This window comes from Nannospalax galili, unplaced genomic scaffold, assembly GCF_000622305.1.
Source record: "Nannospalax galili isolate Female #2095 unplaced genomic scaffold, S.galili_v1.0 scaffold136, whole genome shotgun sequence".
Classification (NCBI taxonomy): Eukaryota; Metazoa; Chordata; class Mammalia; order Rodentia; family Spalacidae; genus Nannospalax; species Nannospalax galili.
Window position 1 is genome coordinate 3,172,076 of NW_008340872.1, and position 16,656 is coordinate 3,188,731.

The 16,656-nt window shown below is 41.7% G+C and overlaps 1 protein-coding gene across 3 annotated transcripts in view; it reads left to right on the top strand.

Moving 5' to 3' along the window:
* Positions 1-16,449, top strand: part of Tmem50b (transmembrane protein 50B) — a 57,167-nt gene extending 40,718 nt beyond the window's left edge. For all 3 annotated transcript variants that reach the window (XM_008835960.3, XM_008835961.3, XM_029564893.1), the window contains 3 exons: positions 5,204-5,296; positions 10,156-10,213; positions 14,711-16,449. In XM_008835960.3, coding sequence (XP_008834182.1) covers positions 5,204-5,296; positions 10,156-10,213; positions 14,711-14,756 — 197 coding nt within the window. In that variant the 3' untranslated portion in view covers positions 14,757-16,449. The remainder of the gene's footprint in view (positions 1-5,203; positions 5,297-10,155; positions 10,214-14,710) is intronic.
* The last annotated feature ends 207 nt before the right edge of the window (positions 16,450-16,656 follow it).

Sequence of the window (16,656 nt, forward strand, 5' to 3'; positions counted from 1 at the left end):
GCTTTTAGTCACTGGCTAATGCTATTTGGTCCCTTTGATTTAGTGCCATGCAGTATCTATTCTTTTTGTCAGTTTGATTGAGTATAATTGAATATAAGTAATAGTAACTAATTTATAATGTCCAGTAGAAGAATTTTAATGATTTTTAAAAAATTGTAGCGTAAGCCAGGGCATGGTGATGCATGCCTTTAATCCCAGCACTCGGGAGGCAGAGGCTGGCAGATCTCTGTGAGTTCAAGGCCAGCCTGGTCTACATAGTGAGTTCTAGGACAGCTGGAGCTACAGGGAGACCCTGTCTCAAAAAGACCCCCCAAAAAATTTAGTATAGTTGTGTATGTGTGTGTGCACATGTGTGTGCGAGAGTGGGGGGTTATGTGGGTGTGCACATGCTATGGTGTTCAGGTACAGGACAGAGAACAACTTGGGAGTCGGTTCAGTTCCACTGTGGGTTCTGGGGACTCCAAGAATGAGGAAGGGTAAAGAATAAGAAAATAGGGGCTGGAGAGATGGCTCAGAAAATAGGTGTTACCAAGTTAAAGTTTGGTTATTTTTTTTGTTAAAGAATATTCTACATTGTTATGGATTGTTACTATTAGCTATTTTTTATAGAAAGTAAGGATAAATTTATATTTGCCACTGGTCTATCTGGTTCCCAAACCCACTCCGGGATTGTTACATTCTATTCCAAGAGTATGCCCTACCTAGTTAAAATTGACACCTGCTTATTTGTGGTACATAGAGTTCTTTTTGTCTGGGCCTTCAAAAAATGAAAGCTGAATGGTCCTATAGCCCAGCTCCGGCACGGCTCTGCTGAGCTTCTGTAGGCCTCAAAGGGCTTATCTGTAGAGTAGCTCCATTTAATTCCCAGAGGAATGTGTAGGAACCTATTGAAAGAAGCTGAGTGCTGTGACACAGAACTATTAGGAGTAAGAAGAATGGGAGTACCCAAGCCAGCCTGAGCTACCTAGCAAAACCTTTTCCACCCTTCACCCTCTCCCCAAGAGAATTGACATGGTAAAATACACTGTAAATGGACTGTTAAATAATGAAGCTATAAAAAGGAGTAGGAACTAGGTGGAAAAATTATTGCACATAGACTCTGGGAGAAGACAGATGCTCTTAGTTGCTCATTAACTTTTTTTTGTGTGTGTGTGTGTGTGTCAGGGTCTTACTATGTACTGGCTGGCCTGAAACCCACTATGCAGACCAGGTTGGTCTCAAACCTACAGAGGTCCTCCTGCCTCTGCTTAATGAGTGTTAGGATTAAGCCATCACACCAGGCTAAATTTAACTGAGTTTCCTGATAACCAAAGCAAAAATGATAAACTTGTAATTTTGTTTTGGTCTTTTTTCTCCCTGTAGCCCCAGCTGTCCTGGAACTCACTATGTAGACCAGGCTGGCCTGGAACTCACAGAGATCCACCTACCTCTGCCTCCCCAGTGCTGGGACTAAAGGCATGCGCCACCATGCCTGGCCGGTAAACTTGTAATTTTTTTTTGTCTTTTTGAGACAGGGTCTCTCTGTAGTCCCAACTGGCCTGAACTCACTATGTAGACCAGGCTGGCCTTGAACACAGAGATCTACCTGCCTCTGCCTCCCAAGTGCTGGGACTAAAGGCGTGCGCCACCATGCCTGGCCAACTTGTAATTTTTTAAAAAAATATTTTAAGCCAGGCATGGTGATGCACGCCAATAGTCCCAACACTTGGGAAGCAGAGGCAGGCGGATCTCTGAGAGTTCAATGCCAGTCTGGTCTACATAGTGAGTTCCTGGACAGCTGGGGCTACAGGGAGACCCTGCTTCAAAAAGACAGAAAAAAAAAATTATTATTTTTACTTAATGTGTATGAATGTATTGCCTGCTTGTATGTTAAGTGCACTTGTGACATGCAGTGCCCATGGAGATCAGAAGAGGGCATCAGATCTCCTGGACCTGGAGTTATGGATAGTTGTTAGCCACCATATGTATACTAAGGATTGAACCCAGGTCCTCTGCAAGAATAGCCTCTTAACCTCTGAGCCACCCCTCCAGCCCTGTTGTAATTTTTTTCTTAAGCAAAAATACTCAGTTTTCAAGAGAAAATTTTTTCTTGTTTAATTTTATTAGAAAGTTTAAAATGTATGGCCATATGTAAATGATATAATAAATAATTACAAGGATTTAAATAAATACTACTTTTGTACATTGTATTTTTTTGTTGCTATTTTTGTTTTGGTCTTTTTGAGACAGGGCCTCCCTGTAGCCCCAGCTGGCCTGGAAGTTGACCAGGCTGTCGTTGATCTCACAGACATCTGCCTGCCTCTGCTTCCAGAGTTCTGTGGGATTAAAGGTGTGTGCCACCATGTCCAGCTACAAGGATTTTTTAAAATAGTATTTTTATTGATTCTTTGAGAATTTCATACATTGTATTTTGGTCATATTTAGACTCTGCCCCCACTCCTCTCAGACCCGCTCCCATCTCCCTACCCCCTCACTTTATGCCCTCTTTTTCTTGTCTTCCCCAAATGCAGTTGGGTGTGTATCTACCCTTAAAGAAAACTGACTCTGCTTTTTCCAGCTGCTATCAGTTGCCAGTGGTTCCTCAGCTGGGGCTGAGGTTTCTGGTGCCCTCCCCCCTCCATTTTGGGGTTTTGTCTGGCTTGAGCTTGCACAGATCTTCTGCATGCTGTCACAAGCACACACAGATTTTTTTTTTTTAATTTCATGAGAATATATAACTTTAATATCAATAAAAACTTCCTGGAATATATGCTTTCTAAAATTCTTTCCCACATTCATACGTATAGTGTACTTGACCACACTCCTCCAATCCTCTCTTACTTCCTCCCCTTCCCACTGACCTGCAAGCCCTCCTTCAACTTCCATGCCTGTCTTGTTCTTTGTGGCAGACTGCATTTAACCAGGGCTGCCTGTGTATGGCTGAGGGGTTGTTTCTTTGAGCAAGGACAGTGTAAGTATTTTTCCCCTTCCTACATGACAAGGTTTCATGTAGTCCAGACTAGCTTCTCCTTCCTTTGTCTCCCTAGTGCTTGGATTGCTACCACACCCAGTTTATACATACTGGGGATTGAACCCAAGGCTCTGTGTGTGCTAGACAACTGAGTTACACACCATCTCAAATTACAAGGATTTTTAATAGTTTTTTTTTTTTAATATTTTTCTTCAGATAAAAGCTGTTACTGGATATAGTTTAGCAACTGTATTTCTTCAAGCAGTGAAAATATGACTGTATTTCTAGAGATCTGCCACTTAGTATTGTAGTAAAATTTAGATTGTTTAGATCTAGATGTTTCCCTCCAATATCAGCTGTTCTTTGAGTGCCTCCTACATATCACTCTCTGAAATACATGTTTCTCTGTTCATTAGTATCTGTTGCTAAGGTCAGTTGGTTAGGTTTTTATTGTCACAGCAACAGAACTTTGTCCTTTTCTGTAGGGTGATGGGCTCTGTCGGTACACTGGTGAGTAGAGTCTGCACAAGTGTTAACTTACTGTGTTAGTCCTTTCCTTATTGCTGCAACAGAATACCCAACAAAAGCAATTTAAAAGAGAAAGGATTTATTTGGGCTTACAGTTTGAGGGGTGGTCCATTTGGTAGGGAAGTCATGGTGGTGGAGCTTGAGGCAGCTGACCTCATTAGGTTCACAGTCAGGAAGCAGAGGCATGAATGCTGGTGGTCAGCTTGCTTTTTCCTTTTTGTGGTATGAGTGTGTGTATCTTGTGTGTATGTGTTTGAGATATATATATATATATAAAAAAAAATATATATATATGTGTGTGTGTGTGTGTGTGTGTGTGTGTGTGTGTGTGTGATGTTCTGTGGGATTTGCACGTATGTAGTGTCCTCCTCAGTAGTTTTCCACTTTATTTTAATTTTTGAGATGGGGCCTCACCACATAGCACTGGCTGGCCTACAACTTGCTGTGTAGACCAGGCTGACCTTGAACTCAGAGATCTGCCTGCCTCTGGCTCCTGAGTACTGAGATTAAAGGCCTGTGCCACCATGCCCAGCTTCCACCCTATTTTCTGATACGGGGTCTTTCACTGAATCTGGAGTTCACCAATTTGACTGGGTACTGAGCCCCAGAGATCTGCCCATTTCCATGCCACCCAGTGCTGGGCATACAGACATGGGCCATCATTGAACTCAACTTTTTATCAGTACTTAAGTGTTGGAGATTTGAACTCTTGCTTGTGCAGCACTTTATAACTATACCATTTCCCCAGCCTACTTTCTCTTTTTTATTTAGTACAGGACCCTAGCCCATAGAATAGCACCACCCATATTTAGGGTGCGTCTTCCCTCCTCAGTTAACCTAGTTTTGAAACTCCCTCACAGATATACCCAGATTTGTTTCTATGATGATTGTCAATTTCATCAAGTTGACAGTCAAAGGTTAACCATCATACCCGCTTTCATAAAAATGTGTTGAATCTACTGATATGTCCAGAGGATTGTCACTGAGGTCCTAGAATTCTAGTAATCCAGAGTTGAAGAGATACCTGTGACCTTGAACTTTTCAAGGGTATGTTGTACAGGGTGACTGCTTTTGTGCTTGGTGTTTTGAGACCTGATCTCCCTGTAACCTCAGCTGACCTGGAACTAGCTATGTAGACTAGGCTGGCCTGGATCTCACAGAGATCTACCTGCCTCTGCCTTCGTATTGGGACTAAAGGCATGCCCATCACACCTGGCTAGATTTGCTGCCTTAACCATAGGAAAAATATCTGAGTTTCTAAAGAACAGCTGTTGTTTGTACAGTATGGAGTAATGGTGTGATAGTAGGGGTCTTCTCTGATTCAGAGGGTCATGCTGATCAGAAGGATCTCATTTCTACCTAGAGATGCTGTCTGAAGCACCTTTACTGATTCTTACAGAGCAATTATTTGATACTATAACCGGCAGGTTACCTTTTTCTTAGGGTCTAGTGAAATAGTTGCTGATGAAGTTTGCCTCATTCACTCAGATTTGTTTCTCTAGCCACTGAAGAGGTAACTTTTCTTTTTCCTTTTCCATGTTGCTTAACCCATTTTAGGTTTTAAACATTTTTGCATGTATGTGTGTTTAAATCTTCATATATTAAATGTTATATCAGGTTTATATAGATAATATGCACTAAGTTAGCTGTGTGTAGTGCTACCTGTTCCTAAGACAGACCTAAAAAGTGATCAAAGTCGTAAAGCCTCGCCTCTCATTCCCACAGGTGCTCGTGTCTGGCTCTTCATTGGTTTCATGCTGATGTTCGGGTCACTCATTGCTTCCATGTGGATTCTTTTTGGTGCATATGTTACTCAAAGTAAGTGTATGTTCCACCTTTATTTCACAGAGGATTCAGATGACTTATGTTTGGCTTAGTCTGTCAGGTCCATCTGGAGGAAACTTTGTGTATTTACTGAATTGTTTAAAGTTGTTCCTCTCTGTGAACATCTGCGAGTTAATAAAACCTGTCATTGTGCATGGGATGGCCCACTTAGGAAATCCCAGTCCCAAACCTGAATGTGGCAGCCATCTCTGGCGGCTCTGATTGCCTTCCCGAGGGTTGTTAAGCTGTTCTGCTAGAGGTCCACATCTTGGGGTGTCAGTGACAAAGTGAGAAACCAATATAGGTGCATAGCCCCTTATATACATCCAAAATTCTCATACACTGAAAATCACGGATTTCCTAACCAGTTTTACAGCCAATCCTGACTTGAACTGCCAGAAGTCTCATTATGGACTCATCTCATTTACTCTTAATGTTTGATTGCTGGGAGTAGTGCTGTACACCTTTTATCCCAGCACTTGGGAGGCAGAGGCAGACAGTGAATTCAAGACCATCTTGGGCTACATAGTGAGTTCTAGGCCAATCAGTGCCTCATAATGAGACTTGTCAAAAAAAAAAAAAAGTTGTATTGCAGGAATGATTTTGAATTAAGTGTATTTGGATGTAGAATGCTGCTCCAGACCCATTTGGGGAATGCTATGTGGATATATATGTTTGTGGTACTGTTCTTAATTCTAAAAAATTCAGAATTCCAAAGCATGTCTTCCCCAAGTATTTCAGATATGGGTTCTGGACCCCAGTATCTTTCAGTGCTGACACTTCTCCAAGCCTAGCCTATAATTTTTCAGTCTTTCCTCCAAGCGGGAGTTTTTTGTTGTTGTTTTGTTTTTGTCTTTTCAGACGGGGTCCACTATGTAACTCTGGTTTGCCTGGACTTCCCTATATAGACCAGGCTGGCCTTGATCTCACAGAGATCAGCCTGCCTCTGCCTCCACAGTGCTGAGATTAAAGGCGTGCAGTCATTTTTTTTAAAGGCAGGACCCTTGATGTTACAGTGATGTGCCCACACTGTGACATTCTGTGTTCTCTCTGTAGTAATCGGGTGCCCACAGCTTTTGATCCTGGCTGAGGTGGAAAAGCAAACCCCAACCTCAGTATTGTCTCTGGAACCATAGGAAGACCCTGTCTCATGGGCTTTCTCCCTCATTCCAAAGATGGGAACTGGTTTCAGGATGCAGAATGCCCTCATCCTCTGACCCCTCTTCCTCTGCAGTACCTTGTCATCTTCTTCACTTCACTGTCACAATTCTTTGTCCTGACCCAGTGTCTGGTTGTTAGTCCAGACTGGCTTGGACTTCGTTATATAGCTCAAGCTGAACTATAACTTGCTATCCTCCTACTTCAGCCTCCCAAGTGCTGGGGTTACAAGCACATATTACCACTTACCACACCTAGTTCCCACAGCTGTCTTTTTAGAAACATTGACAGGATCACCTACTTTGATCAGTATAAGATCTTTGGGATAGCTTTGTCTTTTCCTTTGAGACAAAACAATTGAGAATTCAAGAGCACAGTGGTTGACTAATGTTTAAATAGCATTGCTCACCCAATCTATATAAAATGTATTAAGTGATTAGAAATACCAACAGAAGCCGGGCGTGGTGGCGCACACCTTTAATCCCAGCACTTGGGAGGCAGAGGCAGGCGGATCTCTGTGAGTTCAAGGCCAGCCTGGTCTACACAGTGAGTTCCAGGATAGCTGGGGCTACAAGGAGACCCTGTCTCAAAAAGACCAAAAAAAAAAAAAGCCCCCCAAAACAACCACAACAAAAAAGAAATACCAACAGAAGGATAGATTACACCACCATTAAAAACACCAAATACTAATAGAGCGTGTAGTTCTAAAATAATACCTGCCAGGAAGAAAATGCTAGGTCAGATATAATGCCTATCAGAAGAAAGGCCCTAGGCCAGAAATGGTGGATCAAGCCTGTGATCCTACCACTGGAGAGGCTGAGGCAGGAGGACCATGAGTTTGAGGGCAGCCTGGGCTACATAATGAGACCCTGTCTCAAGAAAAACAGTAAAAAATTTTCTCCCACCCATTTAGGGGATCTCTCCCTCTTCCTCCTTGGCTCAGGCCAATTGCGGAATACTTTCTGCCTCTATAGCTGTCCGTTTCATATAAATGGAATCACAGAGGGAGGTGTATTTTAACTTTACATTGTCCCTGACCCCAAGAAGGGAGAGTTGCTGTCACTGATTTTGTTCAAAGGTCTGTACTGTCATATTGAAAGAAAACTTTAGAAAATTTAAGTTTATTGGAGTAAAGAACCATGGATGAATTGGGCAGCACTCAAACCAATTAGGTTCAGAGAATTGCATCCTGTGCAGGAGCTTTTACAGACCAAACACAGAAGATGCAGCTGGAATTTGCCTCACTTGGGCATAGAGGATGAGGCATATGTGTTTTGTGCACCTGGTCTGATTGGTTGACTTCTACGATTGCCTGAAAGCCACCTATTTGTTACAAAAATATGTTCCTCAGTTAGTTTTCAGTTTGTTTACATACTGTTAGGTTTTGGTGGAACTCAAAGGCATAAAGACAGTCTTAGACTTTCTCCTTATTTTATTTGCGGAACACATGAAACTTTTCCAGTTCCTAAACTGAAAATGGGAATAAGTTATCATTCCTATGATGTGTCGGGAAACATTGTAAAGGGTAAATGGTCACTCACTGTATCTTAATCTTTAAAAACTAGTACAGGGGCCTGGAGAGATGGCTTAGCAGTTAAGAGCACTGGTTGTTCTTGAAGAGGACTTGGGTTCAGTTCCCAGCATCAACAGGGCAACTAACAACCATCCATCACTCCAGTTTCAGGGGATCCGATGCCCTCTTCTGATTTCTGTGGGCATTGCATGAATGACATGGGTGTATTTACATACATCGAGGCAATACACTCATACACATAAAAGTAATAAAATATTTTTAAAAACTAGTACAAATTGAGAAAGTGAATATACTTAGAATGTGAATATGCTTTTGGGGACCATCTCTGACATATTTCAAATCTTCGATTTTATCGATTTTCTTGAACTATTAATATCTACAGTAGCGGCCACACTTACCTCTGCATCGAGTGTCTTTAATCACACCTTGATTCCTCTTGTACCTCTGTTCTACAGTCAAAACAGGCATGCTAAGAACATTGTATACCATCACTTTCAAGCTGTGTATAGGAGGTGTATATGAAATACAACTGAACTTCATGTTTAGATTTGGGTCCTATTTACAAGACATCTCCTTTCACATATGCAAATATTCCAAGTTAGAAAAACTATGAAATCTAGTCCCAAGCATTTTAGGTAAGGTATTGCATCCTGTTACTAAACGAATGGTTCAGTGGTTAAGACTCACGTTTGATTCCCAGCACCCATTTCAGATGGCTCATAACTGTGTATAACTTCAGCTCCAGGGGATCCCATACCTTCTTTCAGCTTTCGTAGGCACCCCACACATGGTGTGAGCAAACACACCCCACACATGGTATGCACCCCCTCCCACATATATGCAAAATATCTATGAAAAGGCATGTGTGTCTTGTATCATTGAATGGTCAAAGTACCATTCTAAACTTTATTTGGTGTCATTCTCTCTGGGGTTGGTGCTATTACAATGCTCATTTGACAAATGAGATAGTTAAGATACACCGAGATTCAGTAACTTGCTCAAGGCCATACATTTAAGTCAGAAACAGAATGAAGAATCAAATTAAGAGCTTGGCTCAAACTTGGAGCTCCTAACCAGCTGCTCTGATGTTTGTTTTTGTTTTTTGCCATGACCTACAAAGCTCAAAATTTAAACCAGTTTCTTTGTCATGTCCAGTGTTTTTTTTTGTTTTTTTGTTTTTGTCTCTTTTGAGACAAGGTCTCCCTGTAGCCCCAGCTGGCCTAGAACTCACTATGGAGGTAACCAGGCTGGCCTTGAACTCAGAGAGATCCGCCTGCCTCTGCATCCTAAGTGCTGGGACTAAAGGCATGCACCATCATGCCATGCTCATGTCCAGTGTTCTTTAAATCAACAGTTTTACAAAGCTCAATTATTCACAAAGTTTTTTGTTGTTTTTTTGTCTTTTTGAAACTGGGTCTCCCTGTAGCTCCAGCTGGCCTAGAACTTGCAGAGATCCATGTGCCTCTGCCTTCAGAGTGCTGGGATTAAAGGTGTGCACCACTACACCTGGCTAGTCACAAAGCTTTAAGTAGTAGTTTCTCTTTTTTTTTTTTTTTTTTTTTCCTGTTGTCTCTTGTTGGGAAGATATTAACTGGTTGATTCTTCCAGTAAGTAAAAGAACACCATGATTCCTTTTGTATTTCTCATATTTTGTGCAGTGTAACTCATGAATTCGTGAAAGGGACTAAGTCAGCAAACTTAAATAATCAAGATTGTAATTAATATCCTTTTGTTTCTGCACTGGCCTCGGGAGGCGAAGGGGCAGGCGGGAGGCGAAGAAGGGGCAGGCGGCTGCTTCCTTGGCACTTTCATTTTGCACCAGTGTCTCACTGTCATGCAGGCTGGCCTCAGATTGCTGGACTGAAGTGACCTTCTGCTTCAGCCTCTTAAGTACTGCATTGTAAGTTCCCAGTCTCAGCAATTTTGTTGTAGCCTGGGCTGTAGGAGTCAGAGAAACTGAGATGCTTTCGACTTTTACCAGAGTGAAAGCAGCCTTTGGCTTTGGAGAACCGAATTGCCTTTTCCTATTTGTTTCACGTCATAGAGTCAGTTCATAGAAGTCCTGTGTTCTCATACTAGGAGTGTGTTGTTTCTGAATGGCATAGTGTTTGCTGCCTTTTGGCTTTGTAATCCTCTGATTGATTTCACTTTGTATTTGCAGATACAGATGTTTATCCAGGACTAGCTGTGTTTTTCCAAAATGCTCTTATATTTTTTAGGTAAGTTACCCAATTTAAAAAAAAATATTTTTATTTCATGTATATATGTGTGTGTGTGTGCCTGCATTTGTGCACCACATGAGTGCCAGTGTGGTACCTGCAGAGGCCAGAAGAGGGTGTCAGAGCTCCTGAAACTGCAGTTACAATTCTTGCACTAACCCATGTAGGGCTGGGCACAGATCCAAGCCCTTTGCAAGAGTAGCAAGTTCTCTTAACTGCTGAGCCATCTTCAGCCCCAAGTTGCCTAATTTCTTTCTTCCTTTTGTTTTGTTTTTGTTATTTATTTATTTATTTATTTATTTATTTATTTATTTATTTATTTATTTTTGGTCTTTTCAAGACAGGGTCTCCCTGTAGCCATAGCTGGCCTGGAACTAACTACCAAGTACTGGGATTAAAGGCTTGCCACCACCATACCATGCCTTTTTCTTTTTCTTTTTTTTCTCTCTTTTTCTTTCTTTTTTTTTGAGACAAGGTCTTGCACATGCTGGCCTGGAAATCACTATGTAGACCAGGCTGACTTCAGACAGAGATCTGCCTGACTCTGCCTCCCAAATGCTGGGGTTAAAGGTATGTGCTTCAAGGCCCAGCCCAAGTTGCCTCATTTTTTATCCATACCTAAACCATTTATAGAAATGTCAGCTGTATTATAAGAGCAACATGTTTATGGAGCACTCTAAAGCAAGCACAGATGGGCTTCTTAGGAGTCCTGCAGTGTGCTAGGACTTCATGCGGCTGGATGCTTGATGTGCCATCCCTTGAGTTCCCATTTAACACTGAAATAAATGTCAAGTGGTACTCTTAGTGCTGGGACCAAAGGCCTTCGCCACCTCACCCAGCGCCAGGTGGTATTCTTATTTTATGGATGAGGAAACAAGGCTTAGAGCTTACTTAAGATACTCAGCTAATAAATGCAGAGTAGCAATTTAGATCCAAAGTGTTGTTTTCATAGCCTGTGCTTTGATTAAAAAAAAAAATCGTGTGTCAGGTGTGGCGCATGCCTTTAGTCCCAGCACTTGGGAGGCAGGGGGAGGCAGTTCTCTGTGAGTTCAAGGCCAGCCTGGTCTATATAATGAGTGGCCAGCTGGGGCTACAGGGAGACCCTGTCTCAAAAAGTTGAAAAAAAGCCGGGCATGGTATTGGATACCTTTAGTCCCAGCACTCAGGAGGCTGAGGCAGGTGGATATCTGTGAGGTCAAGGCCAGCCTGGTCTACATAGTGAGTTCCAGGCCAGCTGGGGCTATATAGAGAGACCCTTGTCTCTCTCTCAAAAAAAAAAAAATCATGTGCATTTTAAAATAGTATTAGAAGTATTTATTGGGCTGGAGAAATGGCTCAGTGGTTAAGAGCACTGACTGGTCTTGCAGAGAACCCAGGTTTGAATCCTGGCACCCACATGGCAGCTAACAACCGACCATAATGCCAGTTCTAGCGGATCCGATGCCATCTTCTGACCTCCTCAGGCATTGCACAACATGGGTGCACTTACATACATGCAGGCAATACACTCAGGCACACACACAAAAAAGTATTTCTAAGGGGGAGATGGCTCAGTGGTTAAGAGCACCAGCAGCTCTTGGAGCGGGCTCAGGTTTGATTCCCAGCACCCACATGGCAACTATCAACTGTCCATAACTCCAGTTCCAAGGGAATCTGATGCTGTCTTCTGTCTTCCTCTGGCATTGCACAACACAGGTGTACTTATATACATGCAGGCAATATACTCATATACAAAAAATAGAAATAATAAAAATATTAAAAAATATTTCCGAAGAAATCTTCTAAAAGTCCTCTAAAATGAATCCAGTGTGCTCGATTTTTCCAAATGATTGTGTCTTAATGTGAACGTGGGTGTTTTGGGTCTCTGCCTGTAGGAGTCTATTCCCACTGAATCATTGAGACCTAAACCCTGAGGAACTGTTGTTGCCACAGTTGTAAGCAATAGGATTATGGTGTGTGGTCTAGTTTTCTTCATACTTCTTTTCTTTTTCTTTTCTTTCTTTTTTTTTTTTTTTTTAGAAAGAATCTCATTTTGCAGCACTGGCTCTCCTGGAACTCACCGTGTAGACCAGGCTGGCCTGGATCTCACAGAGATACACCTGTTGCTACCTCCTGAGTGCTGGGATTAAAGGCATGTGTGTCATGCCTGGCCTAAGTTTTCTTCATACTGACTTTTTTTTTTTTTTTTGTCTTTTTGAAGCAGGGTCTCCCTGTAGCCCCAGATTTTATATATATGAGTGTTTTGCCTGCATGTATTGTGTACCACATACATACAATGCCTGCAGAGGCCAGAAGAGGGCATCAGATCTCCTGGAACTAGAGTTAAGGCTGATTGCTAACCGCCATGTGGGAACTGGGCACTGAACCCTGCATACACTGTTCTTAATGACTGAACCATCTCTCCAGCCTCAATTTTTTTGGAGAGTCTTTTTGAGACAGAGTCTCCCTGTAGTCCCAGCTGGCCTGGAACTCACTATGTAGACCAGGCTGTCCTTGACTCACAGAGATCCACCTGCCTCTGCCTCCTGAGTGCTGGGACTAAAGGCATGTGCCACCATATCTGGCTTCTCCAAGTATTTTTGTAACTATTCTGGTGGCCTTGCCTAAGGGCCTATGCTGTTTCTTGGTTTTCTTCTATTGATTCAAACTCCAGTTTGAGTCTGTTTTTCTCTAGTTGCTGCTGTTTTGCATGCAGTTTGTTGGGTTTGAAGTTCTGGCTATTCTATTTTGTTACTTTTTTTGTTTTGTTTTCTTGGTTGTTTTGAGACAGGGCCTCACTATCTATCATTGGCTGGACTGGAACTCACTATATAGACTGGGAACTAGCCAGGCTGACCTTGAATTCATAGAGATCCACCTGACTTTGCCTCCCAAGTCCTGGGATTAAAGGGGTGCCCCACCTTGCCCAGCCTTGTTTTGTTTTGTTTTGTTTTGTTTTGGAGCCAGGGCCTTATGTATCCCAGGCTGGCCTCAAATTCACTGTATAGTTGAGGATGACCTTGAGCTCTTGATCTTCCTACCTCTGTCTCTGAAGTGCTGGGATTACAGGTGTCAGATTCTTATATTTCACTCTTATGATATCATGTGCCACTCCTTCATAGTATGTTTTTATGATCAGACTTTACATGTATATGTGGTCATTTTCCTCTCTTAGACTCCTAGCTCCATGAGGGAACATACGTGTTCATTTTGATTCAGTCGCATCCCAGCACTTAGCCAGAGGCCTGATAAATATTCAACTTACAAATACTTGTTTTTTTATTTTTGGGTTTTTTTTTTTGTTTGTTCTTGGTCTTTTTGAAACAGGGTCTCCCTGTAGCCCCAGCTGTCCTGGAACTCACTGTGTAGACCAGGCCGGCCTTGAATTCACAGAGATCCGCCTGCCTCCTAAGTGCTGGGACTACAGGCGTGTGCCACCACACCTGGCCAACAAATACTTAGCTGTTAAGGGGATGAAAAACTAAAGCTTGGTCTGTTTAGGTTGCTTCAGTGATCATAGCGTAGCTGCCAAGCGTCAGGGGGTGCCTAGAGCTGTAAGGCCCTCATGCCTACTACCATAAGACACGTCTTTTTTTTGCACACATTTTCTTTATAGTAGCTTTCTAGATTTTAAGAGTGAATACTTTACATTCAGACATTGTGGTACATCTACTTTGCAAAATAAGTACATTCAAACAGCAACACCAGTGATCTTTCATTAGTTTTAGATCTTGCTAGAAAGATCTAAAGTGAAGCAGCTGTCACTGCTTATATTTCACTCTTATGATATCATGTGCCACTCCTTCATAGTATGTTTTTATGATCAGACTTTACATGTATATGTGGTCATTTTCCTCTCTTAGACTCCTAGCTCCATGAGGGAACATACGTGTTCATTTTGATTCAGTCGCATCCCAGCACTTAGCCAGAGGCCTGATAAATATTCAACTTACAAATACTTGTTTTTTTATTTTTGGGTTTTTTTTTTTGTTTGTTCTTGGTCTTTTTGAAACAGGGTCTCCCTGTAGCCCCAGCTGTCCTGGAACTCACTGTGTAGACCAGGCCGGCCTTGAATTCACAGAGATCCGCCTGCCTCCTAAGTGCTGGGACTACAGGCGTGTGCCACCACACCTGGCCAACAAATACTTAGCTGTTAAGGGGATGAAAAACTAAAGCTTGGTCTGTTTAGGTTGCTTCAGTGATCATAGCGTAGCTGCCAAGCGTCAGGGGGTGCCTAGAGCTGTAAGGCCCTCATGCCTACTACCATAAGACACGTCTTTTTTTTGCACACATTTTCTTTATAGTAGCTTTCTAGATTTTAAGAGTGAATACTTTACATTCAGACATTGTGGTACATCTACTTTGCAAAATAAGTACATTCAAACAGCAACACCAGTGATCTTTCATTAGTTTTAGATCTTGCTAGAAAGATCTAAAGTGAAGCAGCTGTCACTGCTTATATCGGAAATGAATTCCTTGTTCACACTTTCCCTCACATCTGTGCTCTTATCTTTCTAGTACTCTGATCTACAAATTCGGGAGAACTGAAGAACTCTGGACCTGAGAGCACTTCTCACATTGTACCTTCTTTTGTTATATTCTACTAGTAGATAAGTTTTTATCTCTCCATAATTCACACATTGCCAAGTGGAATAGATTGTACATTCGGTGTTTGATTTCTTTACATTTTTATGCCCTGAGTTTTGAAATGGTTTTCTGAAGTGTCTGTCTGTCTTTGTCATCGACTAGACTGTTATATGTACACACTATATGACTGTAGACCAGAGGCTGAATATCAGCTTTCAACTTCCAAGACTTTAAAGTTGACCCATTCCCTCAGCCAGGATTATGTTGTCTTGGCGTTGTCTGAAGATGTGCAAATAATACAGCTGCCCAGAATAAGCACCAAGCCATTAAAGAAGGTATTTCTGCAAGTTATAATTTATTTTGGTTTAGAAGTGAGATTTTTTTTAAAGGATAAAAAGCTTGTTCTTACATATTAAAGAAGTGGACTTTTTATATGAAGATTTTTTAAATGCCCAAAGGACTAGTTTGGAAGCCTCTTTTAAAAGGAATTCCCCTAAAATGACTTTTATTTGAGAAGGGATAATACAAGATCACATATACTCAGTTTTTTATGGTTAATGTAAAAAGACTGTAAGGCAGCTGAGCAGTGTGCTTCCCATTTTAACTAGAGGCCGACACCCCAGGTTATCCTTGACAGCCTGCCGTTAGCCCATGTACTACAGGTAGCTCTGAGACAGATGCAGCTTAGAAGCATGAATCATAACAAGAAGTAGAATAAGTAGTGTAAAGATAAGGCACTTCTTCCAGAGTCGAATTATTATGACCTAGTGCAAAATTAGACGTTTTACTCACTTAGTTTCTGACTGTGAGTCTCTTTTTAGCTCTCAGGCTTTGGGTGAAGAATTGCTGCAGACGTGTCTTCTACTGAAAGCTTACACTCCAATCTAGAGCTCCTTACTGTTTCAGATGCTGTATTTTTACTGTGTGTCTTTCTGTGGGCCCTGATTGCCAGCACTGCTATTTTGTTGTAAAGATTTTGTGTTGCACTTTTTACCCCAGAAGGATTTTATAGAGCCTTTTGCTGTAAAAATGATATCGGTGGTAGTATATGCAACTTCTAATGCAGCCTTACTGGCATAACTTCTGTCTTCTCTCTGAGAGGGCCTGCTGTGCACAGAGTATGAGGCAGCTGCGGATCGCTGTGCCTTGTCTTATCGATAGTGTCTATTCGTTACTACTTTTTTTGTCTTTCCTCAGAGTGGCAGCTTTGTCTTGCTTCCAACAAACTAAAACTAACCACATTTCCACTCTTAACAACCTATTGCAATAAATCTTACTTCCCAAACATGCTATGTTGTTAAGCGTGCTTGAGGAAATGAATCATAAAGGTTGTTTTTTGTTCATTTTTCGAGTATACCTGATCAAAGAAGCAGCTCCCACTCATGAAGGAAAGAAGGAAGTGTTACGCATTCAGACTAAATTCTAGCATGAAGGTTTATGACGGGCATCCCTGATGACTGCTGAAAACGGTGGTGTGTCTTTTCTATGACTCCACCATGAATTTTTTTTAATTGTAAGCAAATCCATTCATTTTATCTGTTTATTGTTCTACTAAAAGGGAGATAATGGTAGTGCCCTCTCTTACAGATATGAGGCAGTAGAATCCTTGGTAGTCATCTAAAAATGTACATGATTCTCTCAATAAAGATCTCACTGTTACATAAGTTCAAGGCCACTGAATCTGAGTCTTCTATATGTAGACCAATATTGTCAGAGTGTTCCATAGATTATGTTGAGATCCTTTTGTGTTTTTTCTTAGTTTGTTTTGGTTTTTTTGACAGGGTCTCCCTAGTCCCAGCCTTCAGGCTGATCTTGATCTCATAGAGATCCATTTGACTTTGTCTCCAGAGGGCTTTTAGGCATATACCACCATCATT